Genomic DNA, 24,656 nt, shown 5'->3' with positions numbered 1-24,656 from the left:
GCTAGTTTCTGTCCAAGAAGGGAGATGAGTCAGGTTACAGCCACGAACTGGAAATCACGGAGAGCCTGGTGCAGGCTGCAGGCTGGTAGTTTACTAAATGTAAGGAGGCTTAGGTCCCCAGCTTTGTTTGAGGCCAGTACTCTAGTTTTTCTGGATAAATTGATTTTTCAAACCAAAAAGTAGCCTTTCAAACATTTTCACTAACCCTTTGCAGGATACTGGTATCCTCTCTCGCTCTTCTGGGCTGGAAGAACGCAGGGAAAACCACATTCAGCCCACAGCATGGCATGAAGATGGTACAGATCCCACCCTCCTCTCCCCAGGAATGTAGGATTAACTGAGCACAGCCCAACACCCCTTTTAAATGATTTGGGCTGAACCTGTGGAGCTTCAGCTGGTGGTGTCCCTTTTATTAGCCCTTCATTCAGCACACCCAGCACACCCATGGCTGTGGGTACACACACAGCCTCCTTCCTCTCTGCTCTGCTCATCCATACAGGGAATTTGGCCTTTAGTGACATGGTGTATCCCATCCTGGATGTTTAAACGTGTTGGGATCTTCAGTGGTGATCAGTGAAAGCTTTGAATGCTGGGTGCAAAGGGCCAGGAGGCTGAGAACCAAAGGGACAGGGCATGAAAAGGGCACTCAGGATATACATCCTCCATTACCTGCCACTGCAGGGCAACCAGCACCCCAAAAGTGTAATTATTTCACTCATTCCAGATGTTTGCCTGGAGAGAGATTGCTCTCCCCTTGCCTACAGAAGAAGCATAGCAACAAAGCAGGGACAACAGTGTCCCTGCTGTGGGTGTCTGACCCAGATGAGCTGAATCCCTTTCCTTCATCCACTCTGTTGCTGCCACCTAGGCAGAATATGCTCCCACTGTGCAGAAACACCCAGCACCTTCTGGTTTCCAGCATCACATTCTTCTAAGCCTGCTAGTGCCTTGAAAATCCATTTCATAATAAATTTTGCAAGTGCAACCTCCTGCCTAATTGATTTAGAGAAAACAAAGGGTCGGTGGTGCCCTCCAACACCCTGTCAGCATCCTCCTGCTCAAATTTTAGCTGCTTCATATCAGGAGCCTGTTGTAAAGGGTCTGTGGTGCTTACCAACATCCCCCTAACATCCTCTAGTCCCACTTTGCTGCTGCTGGGCACAGAGACACTCACCTCATGCGTTCCTGTGCGGGCTCTCACACCCGAGCATCCTTCCCACATCTCTGGTCCTTAAGGCCTCTCTAAGCCCTACCTGCTCCCACATGCTCAGATGTCCATTCTCCTCCCCTGAAGGCCCATCGAGCACCCCCCCTGTGTGGAAGGAGCATATGGCAGGGCAGATGGGGTGTTAATGCAGCAGCTGGCGCGGGATTCCGCACGGTGGGCACGTGCTGCCTGCAAACAAGGAACCCACGTGTGTGAGGTGGACACACCTCACACTTTGGACATCCCTGCCTGATTTGGGGGGTTGGTGGCAGTGGCTACGACCCCTCCCCGCTGCTGGGATTTGCTCTCATGCTACTTGTCAGGGCGCCAGGGAGGGAGTTTCATTCCTTGTTGGCATCTGGAGTCATCTTCGTGTTTCATTCTCCCCCATTCTTGCACGTTTTCTTCAGAGCATCACCAGGTGGGACATGGGCTTTTATCTCTGGTGGGTTTTTGTTTTTTTTGCTTTGGTTGGTTTTGGTTTGGGTTTGGGGTTTTTTTTTGGGGGAGGGGGAAGCTGTTGTCAGCCTTCCACCCTCAGAGACAAACCCCTGCCACAGACACCTCCAAACGTAGAGCACGGTCCCCTGAACCAGCCACAGCCACACATGTCCCTGACATGGCTCCTGCTGCTCTCACCAGCTCATCTCAGCATGGCCTCCTCCAAAAAAGTTCCTTTCTTTTTCCACCTTGCTCCAAATTTCTTCCTCGCCAGCTGGATGGTAATCTGCACAGCAGCCAGCTGAATCAGACAGGAATGCTGGAGACAAGGAGATGGGGTTTCCTGGGGATGCTCCCTCCTAACATGTAATTTAACAGACTGATGAAGCCATTGCCAAGGTTGACCACTCCCCAGGGATGATCTGCACCCATGCAAGGACCACGTGTAGAGGGTAGGCTGGCAGCACACACACAGGTACCTGTGTGCTGCAAAAGGGCACCATCAATAAATCTCTGACCCTCCCTGTGCCTCAGTTTCCCCCCCAAAATAATATTGTCTTCTATGTAAAATTTGGTGAGGATAACAGCTAAATGCATATTAGATGTGTGTAGGTCCGTGTATGTATTTACACATTTATTAGGGTTGTTGAATCTATTTGGAAGTAGATACATCATATATTATCTATCTTGGCTGTTTCTGCTCCAGGGGAAAAGGATCCCAAGTGCTTGGAGCTGCAATAACCTCTGTCCTGGGCTAAGCTGACTGAACACAAGCAGGACAGTGGGCAGCTTTATGAGCAGCACAGCTGCCCGTGGTGACTACGCTCAGCTCACAGAACCACGGAATCATTTAGGTGGGAAAAGCCCTCTAAGATCACCGACTCCCACCATTCCCCCAGCACTGCCAAGGCCACCAGTAATCCATGTCCCCAGGTGCCATATCCACATGGCTTTAAGTCCCTCCAGGGATGAGAATTCCACCACTGCCCTGGGCAGCTGTGCCACAGCTGGACAACCCTTTCCACTAAGAGTTTTTCCCTCATATCCAACCTAAACTTGGCATGACTTGGGCTATTTTCTCTTGTCACTTGGGAGCAGAGCCTGACCCCCACCTGGCTCCCCCCTCCTGTCAGGGAGTTGCAGAGCCAGAAGGTCCCCCCTGAGCCTCCTTTTCCCCAGGATGAGCCCCCCCAGCTCCCTCAGCCCCTCCTGCTGCTCCAGACCCTTCCCCAGCTCCGTTCCCTTCCCTGCACACGCTCCAGCCCCTCAATCTCTCTCTTGTCTGAGGGGCCCAGAACTGGATACAGCACTCGAGGTGCAACCTCACTGTCTCCTCGTGGGAGATTTTCTTCCCCCTCCCACAGAGCTTCCACTCACTCTTCACTCTACTCATCCAGCTCCTGTCTTTAAATCTTGGTGTGTCACAGCCTGGCTCTTTCAGCCCTGCAGCAACACTCAGAACAAATTGCTGCTCACCTTCACTTCTGATCCAAGGACCACGTCTCAGAAAGTTTGTGAGAACTTGGTATTCCCAACTGACTTTTCAATGAATATATCACCCAAAATCCTCCAAAAACATCCCATAAAAGCTGCTTATATGAGAACCCCGTTTCTGAGAACTCAGGGGTGAAGCCTTAAATATTTCCCAAACAATGCAAAACCTCCAGATAACGTTGCAGAAGTTGGTCCCACCGAGACAACCCTGTCCTGTTTGCTATGGAAACTGAGTTAAGAGCTACACCTTAAAGACAGGCAGGTTCCCTACGAGGATTTGCCGGAGGTTACCCAAGAGCAGAGGAGAGTTTTAGCTGACAGACAGGGTCTGTCCTTAAAACCTCAGCCCCTGCCTGGTTTGGCTTTGCATCTCCTGCCTGCAAATTGGCTGCCTGAATTTCAGATGACCCCTGAGGCTCGAGGCACTGCATGAACTATTAGGAAGCCTGATCGGATTTGTGACATCTCAGTCAGTGTCATCTCTGCAGAAAGAAAGAGATAAAGCAAAACTTTGGGGGTTGCAGCTCGGCACTGCTGTTTGGCTTCTTCTTTGGTTACTTGCATTTATGGTTTCTAGCCTCAATTCCTAAGGAAATGAGCTTTATATAATTGTATGAGATTTATATTTGTCATCTCTACTTGACTGAACTGGGCAAAATTATTAGTGGTACCATGAGGGGAAGTAGGAAATATCAGCTGAGGCCACACTGGGCATCAGAGGGTCCAGTCCTGGCTTACCCCCTCGGGAATAATCTCCAAAAAAATCAGGGTTCTCATGAGGCCACCAATAGCTGTGGCATGTTCCCAGCCTCACTGGCCTAATTATTTGGTTGTGGTTAACTAAGGGTAAAAAATTCTTACAATCATAGAAATATTTAGATTGGTAAAGACCCTTAAGGTCATCGAGTCCATCCATTAAACTCCCTCTGGATGTGGCTGAAGATTGTATTTCCTCTGCCTGGCAGGTAGATGTGGCTAGGGGTGATGAGAGGTGGTGGGGGGTCGTGCATGCCCTGGGGCAACTGAGACCCCAAAACAGCTCCAGGTGTGGGTACCAACCCTCTAATGTCATGGTGCTGATAACACCAAGGTTGTGGGTTCGATCCCTTCGGGCCATTCACGTAAGAGCTGGATTCGACGATCCCTGTGGGTCCTTTCCAGCTCACTTGTGTTCTGTGTAATTTCTAAGTCCCCAGCATCGCTTCGGCGGCAGAGCTGCCACCAGGCCACCACACGAGGGCAGTCCGAGTTTGAGTGTGCCGGGAGCTGCACAAAGCAGGTGCACAGACCTCGGGGGCAAAAAAAACCCCCAATTGTACTTAAATATTTTTTTTTTCCCTGCACAGTATTTCATGCCAGGGTTGGAGGCATCACCAGGGGCTGCTCCTCAGCCCAGGCACCCCTGTGGTGACAGCCCAGATGCCACATGAAGGGTCACCCAGGGGGGCCACCACAAAACGGTCTATCACCCGCCTCACCATCGTTTGATCACAGAATCATTTGGGTTGGAAAAGACCCCATGGATAATCAAGTCCAAACATTAACCTGGTGCTGTAACTCCCACAGCCCCACAGCAGCATTAAGGACACACGAGCCACGCGGTGCTTCAGGTAACAGTTTATTTTCTCCAGGGTGTAAGATGTGCAGCAGGTACGTGTACAGGACCGCTGTTTTCTTAGCCAAGAGGAGTCGCAAACAAACAAGAGACTGAAACAAAGAAACCTAACAGTATCCTGCCCTACAGCAAATAGTGCAAGTCATGTAAAACATCAGTTCAACACAGGAAAACAAGGAAAAAAAATAGGTATTTCCAAGCCACAGGTATTTTCTCTCCTTCTGGAGGAGATCCCAAAGGTGGGGCTGGGAGGTGGGAAGGAGTTCAGTTCAGTTGGGCACGGACTATGTGGGGGTTCCACAAGAAGGGGTTTTTCACTCTTTTCTTCCCTTTTTATTTTTGGCTTGGAAAGAAACTCAGGCGCAGATCAAGGAGGTGCACACTGTCAGAGGCACCAAAAGGCAGACCCTAAACCCCAGCTGTGGGTGACCTGCTGCCAAACACAACGTCTTCTTAGAACGGAGATGGTTTGGGGGTCTTGCTTCATTTACTCACTTATCTTAAAACTTTCCTCTGCAACCACAAAATCCTTCGGCTTCAGGGCACTGAGACTGTAAACAAAGCACTAATCTCCTCCAAAATGGGTGGGAAAGGATGGAGGGGCATCGCAGATCCCAGGGGACTGCAGGCAGAGCACGAACAGAGCAGAGATGGGGCAGCATTTGTAGCACCACTGGTGTCACTGGGAGTCCTGCTGAGGGCCACATTATCGAGTCTAAAACATTTTAGGCTCTCCTTTTATTTTTTTTTTCTGCAGGTGATTGGCAGATGGAAAAGCCTCTCACTCCCCCGAACTGCAGGCTCGCTCTTTCCTTTTTAAAATACATTTAATTTTTTTTTTTTTTGTATGCAATTTCTCCTGCAAAACTGTAGGAAGATGCTTTTGCAACACTCAGCAAAGGGTCTTGAGCCAAGGGCAAGGAGCTGCCCATCCAGCTCCCTGCCACTTGCACTCAGGAGATGCTCCTTTGGCAGCAAACCCTGGTGCAAGCAAACACTGCATGTGCAGCATCACCCCCTGCACTGGTTCCCCCCTCCACGGCCTGGATGCTCCAGCAGATAACAGCAGCTGTTCAGGGGCAAGCGTGTGGCCATATGTTGCTGCTAACAAGCATTTACTGGAGCTGGTTCCTTTCTGTGATTCCCATGTGTCTGATTAACTCACAGCTCCTCCAAGCAATTTTCAGATTTTTCACTCTCCCCCTTGCAAATCTCCCTCTATTTTTTTGTTTGGTTTGGTTTGTTTTTTTGTTTTGTTGCTGTTTTGGCTTTATAAGCAAACCAGAATATGAGCATAAAATGGGGTCAAAAGGTGCAAGATTTGGGAAAAAAAAGTATATTTAAATAGCTAAAAAGTCATTAATCAAATTTTGTAATTTTTTTATGCTCAGAAACACACTATTTCTGGGATGACCCTGCCGTGGTCATGCAGACTCCAAGCACAGATGAGATGCTCAATGACCAACCACCTGCCCTGGGAGGGGGATTGACATTTCCATCTTCTCAAGACACGTTTTTGGATTCTGCCTGCAGATCTGGACCCCTGCCTGAGCATCTGATGCTGTGGGGTCCTTCTCAGGAGTGTGAAGGAAGGAAAATAACCTGTGGCTGTAAGAACTTGAGATGTTTTTTACTGGGATTGCAGCAGGGTGTACAACCCATGGGCCTGAATCCCTGGTCCCCAGGCTTGGGAGGATGGGCTTGGATCCTTATTTACCACTGTGTTCCCAGTTAAAACAGACTGGGGAGAAATCAAGCTGACTGACCTGGGTCCCTGGGCTGTGCCAGCATCCCGTCCTCTTGGGAAATGTTTTTCCAGAGGCTGCCCCATCAGCTGAGCAGAGAGGAGGGCGCTGTGGTGATGGGAACATCCCTTATCTCATGGAGCTATGGGAAAGGAAAGCACCCTGGTAGGTAGCAGAGACAGGTGCTGTCAAAGGTGATTCATCCCACCCTTGGGAGGTCCAGCGTGGGTGGAGTGAATCACCCTCCCTCAGTACCTGCCTCCCTCCAGAGTCAGGACAGCTCCAGAGGAAGGCTGGAGATCACGTTGCAGGTTAGGACATCCAAAACTAATAAGTGTCAACAGGTAGGTGTCTCAATATGCACAGGGTACTTGTTACTTCACTTCCAAATGGGTGAGTGACATGGGATTAGTCCCACCATTCCTACCTGGCACTTATTTTCCAGCTTTTGCACCTCCTTCAGAAAATAGCAAGGAAATTCTGCAACTCCTGAGTGGCCACATGAATTATAGGGCTCATGTTTGCATCAGCTGTGCTCACAGAATCACAGAATCATTAAAGGATTTGGGTTGGAAGGGACCTTGAAAGGTCATCTAGTTCAATTCCCTGCCATGGGCAGGGACACCTTCCACTAAAACAGGTTGCTCCAAGCCCCATCCAACCTTGTTCTCAATATTTCCAGTGATGGGGCAGTCACCAGCTCTCTGGGCAACTTGTTCCAGTGTTCTGCCACCCTCATTGTAAAAAATTTCTATCTGGTTTGAATCTCCCCTCTTTCAGTTTAAAACCATTTCCCCTTGTTCTATTGCAACAGTCCTGCTAAAAAAGTTTGTCCCAATCTTTCTTCTAAACCCCCTTTAGGCACTGGAAGGGGCTCTTAGGTTTCCCCAGAGCTTTCTCTTCTGCAGGTGAACACCCCCAGCTCTCCCAGCCTGGCTCCAGAGCAGAGGGGCTCCAGCCCTTGGAGCATCTCTGTGGCCTCCTCTGGACTCACTCCAGTAGCTCCAGGACCTTCTGATGTTACTCCCCAGGGCTGGAGGCAGCTCTGCAGTGGGATCTCACCTGAGGGGGCAGAGGGGCAGAATCCCCCCCTCCCCTGCTGCCCACGCTGTGGGATCAGTCCAGTGCTCATCAGTCCCTGCTGCAGCCAGGCCTCTGGAGCCTGGTGAGATGAATAAGAAGCCACCACACCCTGAGCTGGGACAGAGCCCCGAGACCCTCCAGCCTAAAGCTGCTGTTCAGCACACCCACCCTGGCTGTGAAAAGGAAGCAGAGCCCCAGGAAGGCAACCTCCACGCTTAGCTGGGCTCACATGTGGATACCTGTGGCCTGGACTCACCACACAACATCAAAATGGGAAGAAATAGGGTTTTCTCTAATCCTCCCTCTCCCCCCACAAAACACAATCACTGCCAGCACTCAGGTCCCTCCAACCCTACCCAACCCAGCGCCAACGCGGGAAAATCAACCTTAACTCCGCAATCATCACCAGCATCACAATGCCCACGGCCCCTCGGGGTGGAGCCCGTACCAGCTCGATGCTTCATTCAGAAGTGATTGTTTCGGCTTTCCAAAAGGTGCCTTTGGAAAGCACGGATCTGTGTGCCGGGCAAACGTCCGAAAAGCTGAGGCCACGCGGGTCAGCAACTGCAGCGGCTTTGCCTTCTCATCGTGGCCACAGGCAAGAGAATCAAGTCCTGCTAATAATTTAAAAGCATCAATTAATACAGTTTAATAAATACATAAAAGAATCTAGTCTCTCTTTTTTTTTTTTTTTTCCCATCCACTTTTTTAGCATCGATCAAAGTTAAGGGTGATTGTCCCGTGAGTAACTAAGGCAAATTTCTTTGTCTCTGTGTGTGTGTGTGTGTGTGTATGTGTGTGTGTTTCTCTCTACTTTTTTGTTTTGATTTTTTTCCGTTGTTTTGTACATAAAGCAATCACATAAAAATAGTTATAAATAGAAAAATTGCAAAGGTTTATCCCCACTTAGACAAATAGGAAAAAAAAAAAAAAAGAAAAAAAGAACCCAACCAACCTAACAAACAAACCGAGACAGAAAAAACACCTTGCTTCAAGTCCTTGCAGATTATACAGTACTCAGCATCTTTGGATATTTTACAATGACTCCGAATAGTAGACAAAAAAACACCTGAAGGAACCAGTCATCTGCAAAATGTTGCTTGCTGTAAGAACTTGATATGGATTAAAAAGAAAAAGTTTGTCGCAGTTTTAAGAAGATTTTTTTTTGTTCTTCTCTTTTTCTCTCCGTTGACTTTCGTTGCACGTGGAGTCTCTGTGGATTTCTTTTGTGGAGGAGGAAGCGAGTGCTGGGCAGTTCCCTGGGATCATTCTGCTACAGGTGGTCTCAGAGCAGAAGTCCTTCAAACCCTCATGGGGGCAGAACCCAGATCCTGCGTGTCCCCCTCCATGCTCTGGTGGGGAGGTTCTCATCCAGCCACCACTTCACTGATGGACAAACCAAAAAATTCATGAACCCGCGGTCCTCTCGTTCCCTTTGATTTTGCTGATGTTGAAAGGTAACGGTAAAAAGAGAAATAAAAAAGCCCCAGTTTGTACCATTTACATATTCAAGTGCCGGTTTCATGTAAAACCAGCTTCCTGGGACACTCACTGCAAGACATGTCAGCCAATGCTGAAACTGGGGTCCCACCACATCTCCCTCCCATGGCTCATCTAAGAGGAGCCATGGGAGGCAGATGTTCACCAAAACCCTTTATCCATCAGAGTAGCTCATGGTTTCAGAGCTGAAGGAGGCTGAAGGGCAATTCCAGCCAATCTGCTGCTCTTTTGGCCTCAAAAGAACCCTTAGATGGAGCAGCCAAGACCTGCAGGGATGCTGGGGAGACACCCCCAACCTGTTGGTCACCTTCAGCTTGGAGTACCCTAAATATGTTACCCTCTTATCTTTTGAGCTAACAAAGAGTGAAGAAATAGCATTTCTGCTTGCTGGTAAGTAGACAATATAACCACCAAGACACCTTTAGTGAACTTCTTTTTCACAAAGATCCCTTGAGACAAGCAGTAGGGATATTTCCACACTCAATTTTTTCCCCATCAACACACATGAGTGTGTTTTGTAAATTTTTGTCATCAAAATATATATATATAGGAATTCGAGGGAACTAAGGACAGAACCCCAGACTTTTCAGAATGGTCAGTGGCGGCGAATTCTGACTCTTTGGTTTGAAACGACTTTTTCATTTCGAAATTCCCACGTGGTTCATTTTCGCAAAGCAAGGGTTTAATGAAAGCTCAATATTGAAACATTTCTGATTCTTCCAAAACTTTTCCTTCACCTTTTCAAGCAACTGAAGTTAAAATACTCAAAATAGGCTTTGGTTCTCCTTTTGAAATTTTGAAATAGCTAAAGAACCAAAATAAGTAAATCCCCCTTTTACACCCAGCTTTGCAGCTGGGTGATTTTTTATCTCCTTTTTTTTTTTTTTTTATGTTTTTAGGGTCCCAACTCATGCTGCAGATCAAGGGCTTTCACCAGCCCTGTAAATCCGATATACTGCTGAGAAAGTCAAAGGCCAGGATCCTCCCTCTCCCAACATGGCTGCTTGACCCTCCCCTTTATCCCTTGTAGGATAAATATTGCTGCCAGACATGGGAATTAATTAAAAAACAAAAAAAAACAAACCGAACCAAACAAACAAACAAAAACAAAATCAAAAAAAAGAATACCAAAAAAAAAAATCAAAAAGAGAAAAGTCCTTTTGACCAAAAGGGCCAAGGAATGTAACAGAACAAAACCAAGTCTGGACGGCTTGTTGGTGTCCAGTGGGCTCTGCAGGTGGAAAATGGGGAGTATTTCCCCCAGAAGAGCCATCTCAAAGTGATGGCTGTGCCCTGGACTAAGGCAAGTGACATTTTCGGGAGTGTTGAAGAGAGCAGCAGTCCTGGCCTGGCCTTCCCAGATGGAGCCATGAGTGGTGGGTGGCTGGGTGGGACAGCGAGTGCCTGATGGCCCCAAAGCCAAGTGCATCCAGAGTCTAAAGTGCCAGTGGCCAGGGGGCACAGCACCTGCCCACTCCTTGCTCTCCCCAGGGACAACCCAGTGCCCCAAGCCCCATGTCAGCAAGGGGACAAAGAGTTTATTGGGAGTCCAGTGACGCAAAAGGGCAGGTGGGGGCCCCGAGGGAGCTGGCTGCCTTGTTGGGAAGAGAGCAGGCGCATGGTGGGACCGGGAGCGGGTTTAGTTGCTTGCCTCTGAGATGGGAGCCACGTGGCCCAGCCCTGCCAGGCCACTGAAGCCTGTGCTCCAAGGGTCGGGGAGCGGGAAGAAGGGCTGGGCAGCGAGGTTTTCATTGTGGCCCAGGGCGAAGGCGAAGATCCCCGCGTTCCTCTCCATGTCCATCTGGGCCCGCCTGAAGAGCTTCCTCTGGGTCTCCTCGAACTGGCTCTCCAGCTCCTGCAGGCTGAAGGAGGCCTTGGCCCCGCTCAAGAAGTGCTTGGGGCTGGGGCCGGGAAGGCACATGGCCGTGCTGCCGAGGTGGCCGCTCATCTCCTCCAGTGTGGGCGGCATCACGAAGCCGCTCTCCACGGGCGGGCCGCCGGGCGCGAAGAGCAGGCCGGCCGCCCGCCACGCCGCCGGCTTGCGGCCGCGCCGGGGCCGCGCGATCCGGCAGCTCTGCCGCTTGATGTGGCGGTGCAGGTGGTCGGAGCGGGTGAAGCTCTTGTAGCAGAACTCGCACTGGTAGGGCCGGATGCCCGTGTGGATGCGCATGTGGTTCTTCAGGTCGTAGTTGTGCACGAACTTGGCGTTGCAGTGGATGCACAGGTACGGCCGCTCCCCCGTGTGCTTCCGCATGTGGATCTTGAGCTTGTCCTGCCTGCGAGAGGGGAAAAAAAGGGCACTTGGTCAGGGCGGCGTGGGCTGGAAGGGGTGGGGTTGGGTTTGCTCTTTGGGTCAGGAGAGGAAAGGTGGGAAGCCTGTCTTGGGGTTTCCCCCAGTGTGTGGATGCTCTTGCAGGTTGACCTCTGCATTCGCCTTCTCTTTCCTGGGCACCTAAACATCACACACACACACATGTCAGGAGTTTGCAGCCCATCCCAGAGAGATCAAAACCAGCTTAAATTGGAGGAAAAAAGCCCTCTGGAATAAACTCCAAAACCAGGGATACATAGCATCATTAAGGCTGGAGAAGACCCCTAAGATCATCAAGTCCAACCATTCCCCCAGCACTGCCAAGGCCACAACTAGCCCATGTCCCCAGGTGCCACATCCAGAGGGCTTTTAAATCCCTCCAGGGATGGGGACTCCACCACTGCCCTGGGCAGCCTGTGCCAGGGATGGACAACCCTTTCAGTGAAGAAATTTTCCATAGTATCCAATCTAAACCTCCTCTGGTGCAACCCGAGGTCATTTCCCCTTCCTTGGGGAGCAGAGCCTGACCCTCACTTGGCTCCACCCTCCTGTCAGAGAGTTACAGAGGGCGAGTATCTAAACATGGGAATATATCTATCTATGTATATCTAAATAAGGGAATAGCTAATTTAGCACAGCCCTATTCCTGCTTGCAAGTAAAGAAATTTGTTCAGACTCAAGAGTCTGGCACCGTGGGCTGAAAATACTGCTTAATTTAAGTCCCTCTTGGATTTTCCTTTCATTTTATCCTTGCACTGACCACACGGTGTCTCAGGAGGCTTTCATTTGGAGCAGGAGCATCACAGAGGGTGGTGCTGGCAGAGGTGCAGCTCCCAGGCACTCAATCCTTCGCTGCCATGGTCTCCAAGGCCATCACACATCCAGCCTCACTCAACAGTCTGGAAAAGGTTTTTAAATCCAGCCTTGGAACAGCATAATATCCATCCCAATGGTACTTATTTACAAATATATATATATATATTTAAGGCAAATATCTGAAAGAAAGAATATTTTCTCACGCTGGCAGTCCAGTCACTATTTCCTCCCCCCTGCAATAAATGTTTCCTTCTGCAGTCAAAAAAAAAAAAAATCACAGCTAAAGCATATGATTATAAAACTGTAAAGCTGTCAGTAGCTGAACTGAGATAAGCACTGCTCAGTTAGGTTTACCAGTGGAGTTCAAGTAAAGAGCAAAGTATGAACATTCATATTGTTTTACAAAATGCTTTTTGGTATGAACCCTCCAAAGTGCTAATACTGGGGCTATATGTAGAACACATGGAGTCATGTCATTATTATATATAAAACCTATATATTATAGATATCTCATATAAAACTGTATTATATATTTTAGATAAATATTACACAGCATATAATACTATTTATTATGGTTTAAAAATGTAATTGCATTATAAATTATATAATACATAACCTAGGTACATGTTACGATATTTTGATTTATGTAATATAAAAACCACCCCTGAAAAAAATGTATTTATTCTGCCAGGTCAAGCCCTCAAAACATGCAAGGTGCTACCTTTGCACTAATTTTTGCCACCCTGCCTGTGTGCACACTGAAGTAGTTTTTGGTGACATGCCTGGCAGCACACTGGTGTCAGCCAGTCCATGAGGAGTGCAGCCCTGGTCTGGCCACCCCTGTACACCAATCCCTCAGGATCAAGGATACAGAGAAGTATCCCTAGGAGGAGAGCCACTTCTTCACCAGATGATGCTTTACTGACTTTGGGAAACTGGTCCCAGCCTGGTCCTGCACCTACAGATTTTTAGGGAGACAGGAAAAAAAGCATCTCCCGGTCCCTGCACCAAGCTCAGGGCCAGACCCCGACTTCCCACTCCGACATTTTTAAAGCTGCTGTTTTCCCAAGAATTTTCACAAGGGTGCATTTCCCCCGAAAGGGCTCAGCAGAAGACAAAGCAGCACGGAAAATTTCACCCCGAGCAGATAAAACGTGGCGAACTCGCACACCCGGATGAAGGCAGGGGGCTCGTACTGCGAGGTGGTGGGAAGCGTTAATAAAAAGCAGAGCCACCAGCCCCGCCTATAATTTAATTTAAACCTCTATATGTAAAGTTTAACCTAGCGGGATCGCTTTTCCTAATAAACACGCCGAGTGCCAGGACTGCATAATGTAAACAAAGGCAAAGCTCTTTTCAGGCTGTTTCCCATCTCCGGCAGCAGACAGGGAGAAACTCAATCCCCCCACGCCTCGGGGGGATGTAAGAGAAGGTTTATGGCTCTACCTGGAGCAGCTCAGAGGCTGGGGGCGGGGTGGGATGCTCCGGTTGTGGTGGAGCACCCCGGGGAGGATGTGGCGTGGGGGACACAGGGTTTGTGAGCCGGGAGCTGGGCTCGCAGGCTCTCCAAAGGAGATCCACACTCCGTGTGTGTGAATAACCTTAATGCAATTGCATTAGGAGAGCGATTAGGGCTCTGCGAGCTGTCACAACACAAATAATAGGAACAAATAATGTTAACCTTTCCGGCTGGAACAGTTTCTCCTTGAGCACTCTGGGGCTGTCTTGGTGGAAAAGGTGAAATATTTGCAGTTTTCTCCAGCGTTCTAGCAGGGTGAAACAGCAGACTAGAGGCTGAGCAGCCTTTGTTTAAGGAAAAAAATTAATGAGCTATTAAATGAAGTCCTGCTTCCTGAGATCAGATGTCCCTGGGCGGCGGGAGTGGCACATCCAGGTGCATGGGGGGTCCTCACATCCTACTGATGTGGAGGGGAGGGGATCTGATGGGGAGGTTGGCAGACTCCCCACCCAGGAAAATATATTTTCTCTATTTTCCCCAGTAGATTTGCTCCTACACAATTCTTTAAAAGGCAGAAATAACGCAAAGGACTGATTCACTCAGAAATCCCATTTGGGAACCTCTGCTTCCCTGCACCTCATTCCCAGGGGACCCCAAAAGGAACCATCTGGGCTTGCATCTCCCCAGTGAAGGCACTGTGGGGCACAAGTCTGATGCTTTCAGGAAGCACGAATTCCCCCCTGAGAGCAAAACACTAATGTAAGTGGCAGCATTGAGGAAATCCCGACAGAAATCTCTTCCTACATCTCAATCACTCTACTTTACTTAAAAACACACTTTTTCCTAAAGGAGAGTTCTCACATCAGAGTAATGCTGCAAATGGCTAAAAAAAACCACCTCAAACAAAACCAAACAGCTTTTTGCTATTCAAAATCCTTCCAAACGCATTTAAAAACAAACAAATGTTTTGAGATTTCCACTTTGCTCAGGATGTTAGAGAAGGAAAAATCCCTCCTGCGCTCAGCTCAGTGTCAGGTGACCCACACGAACAACTTCGTTTTCATCAGTGATGATGGGAGATTACACCACTGGGTCAGTCCCAATTTTGTCATTTTTTTGCTGGGTTAAAGTCCCACTACCCCTGTGCTCTGTATTTAGAAGCTGTTGAGCATATGGGGGATTGTCAAAGCTGTTGGGTTTCACCCTGTGTTAGCAGTGGGCCATGCTAGACCAGCTCTGCATGGAGCTTTTAACCTCCATGATGCTGATTTAAGCTGCCTGGGTTAGGGGTCAGGATGCCTGAACCCTCACCTGAACCCTCCTACTAACCTTCAAAGTGAGCCAGTACCAGCATTTCTCTGTGCCTCGGTTCCCCCAAACTAAGCCCAATGATGCTGCCCTTGCATGTAAAGGACTTTGGGAGCCCTCTGGAAGGGCTTGGCCCTATTATGTCCCTTATAGGGAAGGTGTCAGTGATGGGTCAAGCCAAGCTATCTCCTCATCAGCAATCAGCACCACATGCAGGAGAGTAACACGGGCTGGCCAGGTGGTCCCTCCAGCCTGGGATGCCACCACAACCACCGGGGTGAACCATCTGTCTGGAAGCAACAACCCAGCATTAACCTGGGGAGGCAGCACCAGCAGGAGCCGGATCCGAAATCCTGCAGGCAGGAATTATCACCGTGCAGTGGCCCTTCCCCTAAAAATAGCAGGGTGAGCCAGGCTCACGTCGCATGTGCCCGCCCGAGGCATGATGCTCCCCGCATCATAATGCGGTGTCTGCTGCGTTAATGGAGGGGAGCATGGAAATTTATTTTCAGGTCAAATCCTCATCATCTGCATATCTTCCATTCGAATATTATCATAGGACAGGAGAAGAAAAGGTAGGCTGAATGCAGGAGCACCCCAGGTGTCTGGCCATTGTCAGGAGCTCGCCTCTGCCTACTGCGCAGATTATTTTCCTCTGGTTTTCCCGCCCCAGCTTAATAGGGCTCTGCCTCTCACACGCAGCCAGGAGCTGAAATGCCATGCTCTTGTCAGAAAGCTTTATTATTATGGTAAAGATTGTCCTCATTAGATATTAATTATACTCAGCAAAAGCAGGTCCAGGAATCTATTTGTCTCTGCTCACCGATTAAATTTGCCCAGCTTTGCAGGGAAGGGTTTCAAGCTGGAGCATTAGATTTGTATAGCCTGCTCCAATTGCTGCCCAGAGAAGTTGTGGCTGCCCCATCCCTGCAAGTGTCCAAGGCCAGGTTGGACGGGACTCTGATAAACCTGGTCTAGTGGAAGGTGTCCCTGCCCATGGCAGGGGGGTTGGAACAAGATGGTCTTTAAGGTGCCTTCCAACTCAAACCATTCTGGGATTCTATGAGTCTAACTGTTCCCCCAGCACTACCAAATCCACCAAGCCATGTCCCCAGGTGCCCCAACACCACATTTTTTAAATCCCCCCAAGGATGGAGACTCCACCACTGCCCTGGGCAGCCTGTGCCAATGCTTGACAACCCCTTCTATGATGAAATTTTTCCTACTATCCAATCTAAATCTCCCCTCGTGCAACCTGAGGCAGCTTCCCCTTGTCCTGTTGCCTGTTATTCTGGAGAAGAGACTGACCCCCACCGCACTGTAACATATAATAATTAGGACTGCTCCAGCCTCAGAAAACCCAGATACTGTCATGTCCAAACATGTGCAACTTGGTTGTGGTCTACACTGGTGCCAAAATGTGCAAACCCAAACTAATTACATCCTGTGGCTAAACGGCCCTCCCAACTCAATGCATCTCCCAGCACACTGGAGATGAAGCTTCCTTGGCTGTTTGACCATCTGTTTTCCAGCTCACTCTGGTCCCACTGTGGTGAACTATTGTGGGGTTGAAAATATCCTGTTACTTATTTAAGCTTTTGTCCAGCGAGGGGATGGATCCAGTGAGTTGTGGATGTCATCCACAACCCACAAAAATCAGTAGGTTCATTTTTCTTCCTCCACCCTCCTCACTCTCCTCCCTTACTCCATTTTTTCTCTCTTTTTTTTTTTTTTTTTTTTTTTTCTGAAAGGATAGAGCTCGTGCTCTGCTTTCTTTCCTACTTTTTTTATGGGGTGAAAAAGAAAAGTGTAGCTCAGGAATCAGTCACGGGTCATGACACGGCCCCTCCAACCACCACCATCCCCCTTCCCACACATGGCAGAGGTACCCAATGCACACCTGGTAAAGCGAACTTCACAGATATTGCACATATAGGGCTTCTCCCCTGTGTGGGTCCTCATGTGCCTGGGCAGCTTGCCGGCTCCCATGATGACTTTGTTGCAGATGGGGCACTGCTGGGATGCCTTGGGCTTTATTTTCCTCTCTTCCTCCAGGGGCCATGGAGGAAAAACTCCTCCGAACTGGGTAGCGCTTAAGAAATTCAGATAAGCGCTATAGTCAGTCTCTGCCTTAATATGCCCTAAGGGAGCTGCTGCGGTGTTGGCAAACATGTCCTTGAAGAAGTCATTAGGGAAAGGAGGCGGAGGCAGGTCTTCCTTCTCTTCCTCTTCCTTGATCTTCCTCTTTTTGATCACCAGATCCAAGGGGCCGTTGTCTACTTGTGGTTCCTCCAGCTGGGAGAAGGAGCTAAAGTCTCCGTTCCATAGATGGGGGAAGAAGCTGGGGGCAAAGGGAGAGAGAGCTGGCCTTCTTTCCGGGATGTTTGCCTTAGGGTACAGGTTTTCACTTAACAAGGACTCGATGGAGAAGTCTCGTATCATGCCCAGGTGTCCAGAGGAGTTACTGGCTGGGAAGTGATTTGGAAAATCTTTAGGTGCTTCTGGATATGCTTCTTCGGTAAGATCAGACTCAGAAGGGCTTTGGTGGCAGCTTACTTCTTGTACATCGTTTAGGTTCTCCTGATTGACGAAATCTTCCACTTCCTCCTCCTCCTCTTCCTCCTCATCTTCGTCTTCGTCTTCGTCATCATCTTCGTCGTCTTTGTCATCTTCCTCTTCGGCCTCTCTGTCGGGCTCCATGATTTCAAGGCATACATTGATAATGCTCTGGATCTCCAGCATCTTGGCAGCGCTGAGGATGTGCTTGACGTTTGAGGTGGTGATGGTGAGCGTTGAGGTGTAGGCGAACTCGAGGATGGCAGAAAGTGCTTCAGGCTTGACAAAGTCAATCTCGTAAACATAGGGCTGGTCTGTTAAAGTGCCGGTAGTGAAAAGTTTTTTGAAGTACTTGCTGCAGGCAGCCAGGACGGAGCGGTGGGTGCGGTACTCCTGGTCCTGCACGATGAGGATGACATCGCAGAGGAGCCCGTCGTGCCGCTGCTCGTTCAGACCACACAACACCTCGCTGCTGTGGTTCGGGAATGGGATCCCGATAAGATCTTCAATGCCATTGGCCATATTCTCATTTAGTGCCCTAGGACAAAGCACAGGCAGCGGAGCGTTAGCAGGGGATTCCCAATCAGTGATGTCAAAATGATGCTGCCTTGTCTCGGTGTCCTTCTCTCCCCCACCTCACTTGGACCCCTGTAATCACCTCCCATTTGCACGGCCCCACTGTGTCTCCGTGCCACCTTCAACTCCTTCCAGGTCCTCTGTGATCTAACCTCTGCTTCCCTCCACATCTTTTCATCTCCTTCTTTGTCTCCATCCTCCTCTACTCGATTCCCACTCCATTCACCTTTTCATAACCACCACAAGTTCCCTCTTCTCTTTCACATCCCTCCCCCAGGAACCTTGTGCAATGGCTCCCTCCCATCAGGTTTCTTCTACGTCCTCCCAGAGACAACATTGTTCCAGGCACATGTTGGATTTGCCCTGCCAGGAGCTATGTGGGGAAAGTGTGATGCTGTATTGCTTCACACTGCCAAGTCCCAGCACCCACACAGCTTAAATAAGGAGAGCCAGGGAGTGCCCATCCCATCTACACCATTGTTCTTGGGACTGGTATAACTGGATGTCCCAAATAGGAGGGTCATGGCTACTTGCTGCAGTAGGAGAGTGATCCTAAAGGACAAGCAGGTATCCACTACTGCTACTTCATGCCTGGAATTTATCCCACATCACCTCAGCATGTGGACAACCCACACAGGAATGTCTTGCTGAGGGATCTGGGAGTGGGGAGGCAAGCAAGGATTTATGTCACGGTGTACCCAAATGCTCAGAGGAAGAAAAAGAGGGAGCAAGGACCTGGCCAGACACAGATTGCTGTCTGCCATCTTCTCCTATGAGCTGAGCTTGCTTCATTCCCAGTCCTGCTTGGACTTGTCAGCATGGTATCAAATGCCCTGTGCATCTGGCAGACATCTTCCCCTGCTAGAGCAGTTTTAGCTTCAAAGGAAAACTCGGAAGCAAAAAGCTCACACCCAAGAGGAAAACCTGATTTCTTTTTGCCATTTTTTAATCTGTAAGATGTTTCCTCTTTCACATGGCTCCAGCAGCCCTTGCACATGAGAAATCCCAGGAAAGGAGAGTGATTTCCTCCAGCAGGCGACGAATACATTAATCCCCTCACACACAGAATACATCAAACAGACAGAATAACTTTGAATACACTAACCCTTTGGAAACCCCCAGGACACAGAGCATGTGTTCAAGCAGTGTCACCTCTACCAGCCCCAGCTCATGGCCCTGCTGCAGGTAGACACCCAGTTCAGAGCCGAGCAGTTCATCCCCAAGAGAACTCAGGGTACCTGTAAGTGAAACTGCAGCCCCCCTCCGCCCCCTTTCACACAGCTGAGACCATCATGTTCCCAATCCCACCCTCTGCACCTCTGTCAGGTTCCCAATTCCACTCCACACCATCTCCACATCTCTCCCAGGATCTATTGCTGTGTCCTGGGTGTCCCTCCCTGCTCAGGGTCTGGCTGCACTCACTCCAAACCTCCTTCCCACCAGCTGTGGGACCTGGACTACCTCATGGTGAGGGGCTGGCTCCCACCTTCCCACCTGCCACCAGCCCTCAGGGGTGGAAAGAGCCTGGCCTGATGGAGGTTGTCCACAAAAATCCACACTTCACCTTGTCCAGGAAGCCAGCGACCCTTGGCGAAGCCCGAAGGGCCCCTAGAGGGGATCAGACTCAGCAGCGAACATTCCCGTGGGAAAAGGAATGCTGTCTCCCTTCTCCTCCCTCCTCAGGGCCATGCTCCAGCTGAGAACTCGCAGATATCTCCCCCATACCTAACCAGCACTGCCAAAAACTCGCATGTGGGAGCCAGTGAGCAAAGGCCTTGGGAAGATGGTGCAACCCAGACGGAGCACACCTGGGGACAGGTGACGGACCACAAGCCTGGTGGGAGCCACACGGGGAGCAGGCACAGCTGTCCCTGACCAGTGAAGCCTCCCAGGGGGCTGGCACCATGGGAAGCCCTCTGCAGCCACCTCCCTATGCCCAGAGTTGGGGGAGGAACCAGGAATTACAGTCCCCCGAGCCCCTTCAGCCCCAGCCACCCGCACTTTTGGTCGAAGGAGGAGGATGTTCCAGCCCTGTGTCCCGTGGTGTGCCCATTACCTCCACACTAATTACCTCTGTTGTCTGAAACAAATTGATTCATTACAGTGTGCTGTGCTTAACCACATTAACCAGCTACACTCCTCTACGAGCCCCACCAACTCCATATCAAATCCCCCTTGAAAATCGCCGATAAATGACAGCAAATCCAATGTGTTCTCCAAGTGGAGTGTGAGCTAATAAATAACCCCTGAGCCAGGGAGGAAAAGACAGCTTCCTTTTTTAGGGCTTTGTATCCCGAATAATAAGCATGAACAATTAAATTGCTATTGCTGTTTTCATCTTCTACTCATTTACTTTTGTTTGGAAGGAGCATTAGTGTCAAAGGAGCTCCTTGCATGAAGGAACATGTCTTCCTACAAGCCTATTTTGATCTTTTACTGCCAGTTCACCCCAAGGGCCAAAGATCAGAAAATCAGAATATTAGACTATCTTGAGAAATGTTTTTATAGAGGGTTTTTTCTGGGCACTAAACTTCATTATCCCTAATCAGTGAATTGTTCACTACACAGCAAGAAAAAATTGAATTGGAAGGGGGTATGTCATTTATATATATTTATATACATTTTATATATATAAAATATATAAAAAATTATGTTGCTTTTGATGGAAATTGATTGGTTTTCCTTTCTTTTCCCTTCCTGGTCCTCTTGAGAAGGGGTTCTGTTAACCACAGTGCTTAGGCAAGCCCATAACTTTACAGGATGCTGGCAAAATTGAAGGTGATTCATGTCATTTAAACGGGGGGGGGGGGGGGAGGGAGGGAGAGGCAGAGAGAGAGAAGCAGCCCGCTCATTTGCATACATTTGCATTTTTTAAACTCGCAGGGTGGTTTGACAGCTCTGGAGCTCAGTGAGCTTGAGAAATGACCTTATGGTTCCCATGCCCCCGGGGAGGTTGATGGCCAGAGGCTGGAAGTGTGCTGAGCCTGACGTTTTCCTTCCTCCCCCTCCCTCCTCTCCCTCCTCCTGCACTCCCCCCTTCCCCTCCCCAAGCCAAGGGTGGGGTCCTCAATAATAACAGGCATAAAAATAGCATCTGATGGTGACAAATGTCACCAGTGCACGCACACACACACACACACACACATGCAAAAGCTGAGCAGACGACACGGAGTTAAAGAGAAAAATCCCATTTTATAATATAAAATTACAGCATTGTTAAAATAAACTGGAGGGAGATGGTGGAAAGGGTGGAGGGCACCTAAAATAAATGTATTCTGCGAATGACAGCGTGAAACATTGCATTTATGGTCATGCTTAAAACTCATTCATTACTTTCTTGCCAGGAAAAGCACGATTTATAAAAAAAAAAAAAAAAAAAAATTATGCTGGGAGATGCTATTTGGGTGTCAGACTGCTTCTCCCCACATTCTGCCAACAGATTTAGTCACTTGAGGCTGCAACAGGAAAAAAAGGGGGCAGGGGGAGCTAAGCTTCATACTCTTTATGGATGAAAAAGCCCAAATACAAGCCGGGGACCACAGAAATATTATAAACCACCTGCAACCTGCGCTCCCTGGGTGACCCAAAACTCATCCAGGCACTCCTCTGCTCAGAAACCCCTTCTATTTTTTTAAAAAGGTTTTTTTAAAATCTTTTTACTTCAAGCTTCTCCAGTATAATACAGCACCTGCAAGCCAGTAATGTAAAATTGAAATACCAGAGAGAGAGGTGAAATGCTCATTTAGCATCGTGGTAAATTAAAAAACCCCAGAAGTATACTCAATAGATTCTACAGATATGTGCACTGAAAATAGATGAAACAAACTAATATTGCCTATATTCATTTGTATGGGTGGAAATGGAGGATGCAGCTCGGAGGAGCCCTGGGGAAGATGGGACAGGATACTGCCTCTGGATCTCAGTGCTGCTCAATGCTGGGAGCAGGAGACCTGTGACCTGTGAGGGCTCCTCACCAGCACTTCCCTTTCCCATCTCCTTCCTCATCCCCAGGGACAAAGACCTGGGGAGCTGAGCCCTTGGAGGAGATAGCCCAGGTTTGGGATGGGGATGCCCCCTTCCCAACTGCTCCATCCATGAGGATAACGCTTCACAACCCGAGTCCTAGCTGGGAAATGGCAGTTTTGGCCTTTAATTGTATGCTGGCATGTAACATAATTGCCATAACGTGCAGCATTTCAATATTTCAGTATTTTAATACTCTAACATTTTAACATATTAATATCACAGCACATTAATATTTTATTGTTTGTATATTGCACATATTTAAAAATTTACATTAGTGTTGTACATATTTATATTTTATGTGGGTTTATTTTATATTTTGATATCTGTATAGAGATTTTTGGAGCAACTCACCTTGAAATGTGCATTGATTGGACTTCTCTTTGCTATGATTTTCCCCTCAGGAAGCTGCTGGTTCCTGACTACCTTTCTTTTTGGTGTGCCTATAGTCAGTCTCCATGGGACTGCCACCCCAAAGACATGAAGGTGCCCCAGGGTAAGCTGGGGATGCAAACAAGCTACCTCCCCATGCTGGGCTCATTCTGCATTCAGCACAGCGGGGGAAGGAGCCTGAGGCTCTGGCTGATCTCTGCCTGCTACTGGTGTCAAAATGTCATTTTTCCAGGCAAAACAAGGTGTCTCTAGTTCTTCTCTTCACCCCCTCTGTACATGAAGTGGGCTTTGGGGTGCAAGCCCAGGGATAAGTCTGGGGTTGGACATCCCTGGACACTGCTCCCCCATCCCATCCAGATCCTGCCCCCCACTCCCCAGTCAGTCCTTGCTGACACAAAACCCCTGGAGGAATTTGAACTTTACATCTGAAGCATGAGGCCACCCAGCAAAGCATCCCAGAGGTGGCAAAACCAGGATTCCGGGTGCTGAGCATCCCAGACCACCCCAGCCTGCTGCCTGTGTCAAGAGAGGGAGTCAGAGAATCAGAGAATGAATCCCAGAACGGTTTGGGTTGGCCTTAAAGCCCATTTCATTCCAACTCTCTGTCATAGGCAGGGACACCTTCCACTAGACCAGGCTGCTCAGGGTCCCATCCAACCTGGCCTTGAACACTTCCAGGGATGGGAGAGTCATCAGGAGATCTCATCATCTTTCCCCATCCTGATTTGTTTTCTACCACCACCTCCCCTGCCCAGGGCACTGAGCAACCTGAGGTACAGATGCTTTGGCTCTGCTGCTTTGCTACCTGCTCCTCTTTCCCAATCCCTGCTCCAGGCTGCAGGAACAGAGGCAGCAGCCAGGGTGGGCTGGCTGCTCTCCCTCTGCATCCACCAGTGGTCCTGTCTGTGTAGACCTGCCTGCTACATCCATCAGCCCATAAATATATGTGGGTTACTCCCCCCCCTCCAGTTTTATTTGTGCCTTTTCATAATGAGGCAATTAAGATGTGCATGTGAGATCACCCTAATCTGTCAAAATATTACAGCTACTTTCTATGGAATACTCTGGCCAGTGATGGATACCTCCTGCTACTGTTATTTGGTGGAAAAACACTGGCACAGGTTTCCCAGAGAAGCTGTGGCTGCCCCATCCCTGGAAGTGTCCAAGGTCAGGTTGGATGGGGCTTGGGAGCAACTTGGTCTAGTGGAAGGTGTCCCTGCCTATGGAAGAAGGTTTAAATTAGACAGTCTTTAAAGGTCCCTTACAACCTAAACCATTAAACGATTTTGTTTTAGGGGCATAGGGATGTTGGGGTTCTGTTCCTGCATCCAATGATTGCTCCATGACCTTGAGCAAGTCCCTTGTGCAAACATCCCTGAGCAAAGCCACCCACATCGACACCCTACTCGAAGCTGGCCCCACAGGGACAACACCACTGCCTCAGCCAAGCATTTCACTTCAATCTGGGAGACCAAGAATGAGTTGGGATCCCTAAAAGCCTATTTGAAGGCAGGCAGAGAGCCGTTGTTTGTTTTTTTTTTTTTAATTAAAAAAAAATAAAAATAGGAAGGCGAAAAACCTAAAATAGGCAAGTATTTCCTCAAGCGCACCAGCCCTCTGAACATCTTGTCTCCAGGAGAACATGTTATTAAGCCACCCACCCCAGTACCAAGCGTTTCTCCCCTCCGGCGGGAAGGTGGGGCAGAGCACTCCTCACCTTTCAATCACTTCCCGGCGAGGTGCCTGGAACGATGAGGAAAATGTGGCGACACCAACCGCTGCCTCCCTCGCACGGAAGTGATTGGGTTTTCAGAGGACAGGAGCCACTCTGCAGACCCAAAGATGGTGCTGTGGGAGGGGAACCGCCTCGTAGCAACAGCACCAGGTTTTTACTGCCGGGCTGGGCACCCGCCCCAGCCTCCCATAACCGGGACCAGCCTTCCCCTTGGGACCAGCCTCGCTCGGGAAACGCGGGGTTGAGCTGGGAAAGTTGGGGGTGTTTGGCTTTTAAGAGGTACACAACCAGATCATCCACTCAAAATTGAGGATCTCGCCAAAAAACTCATGGATTTCGCTTAGGAGAAAAGGGTGGAGGTTTCCAAAGTGATGCTTTGGGGAGGAAGGATGCA

General features: G+C 49.1%; 1 protein-coding gene across 4 annotated transcripts in view; it reads right to left on the bottom strand.

The window, feature by feature from the left end:
* Positions 1–8,530: 8,530 nt before the first annotated feature.
* Positions 8,531–24,656, bottom strand: part of ZBTB7C (zinc finger and BTB domain containing 7C) — a 131,818-nt gene continuing 115,692 nt past the window's right edge. For all 4 annotated transcript variants that reach the window (XM_051803682.1, XM_051803683.1, XM_051803684.1 and 1 more), the window contains 2 exons: positions 16,880–18,073; positions 8,531–11,361 (listed from right to left, as the gene is read on the bottom strand). In XM_051803682.1, coding sequence (XP_051659642.1) covers positions 10,725–11,361; positions 16,880–18,073 — 1,831 coding nt within the window. In that variant the 3' untranslated portion in view covers positions 8,531–10,724. The remainder of the gene's footprint in view (positions 11,362–16,879; positions 18,074–24,656) is intronic.

Source organism: Manacus candei, unplaced genomic scaffold (genome assembly GCF_025592945.1).
Source record: "Manacus candei isolate 608988 ecotype Guabito, Panama unplaced genomic scaffold, ASM2559294v1 h1tg000059l, whole genome shotgun sequence".
Lineage (NCBI taxonomy): Eukaryota > Metazoa > Chordata > Aves > Passeriformes > Pipridae > Manacus > Manacus candei.
The sequence above is the reverse complement of the archived record's forward strand: the minus strand, read 5'-3'. Positions and strand labels throughout refer to the sequence as shown.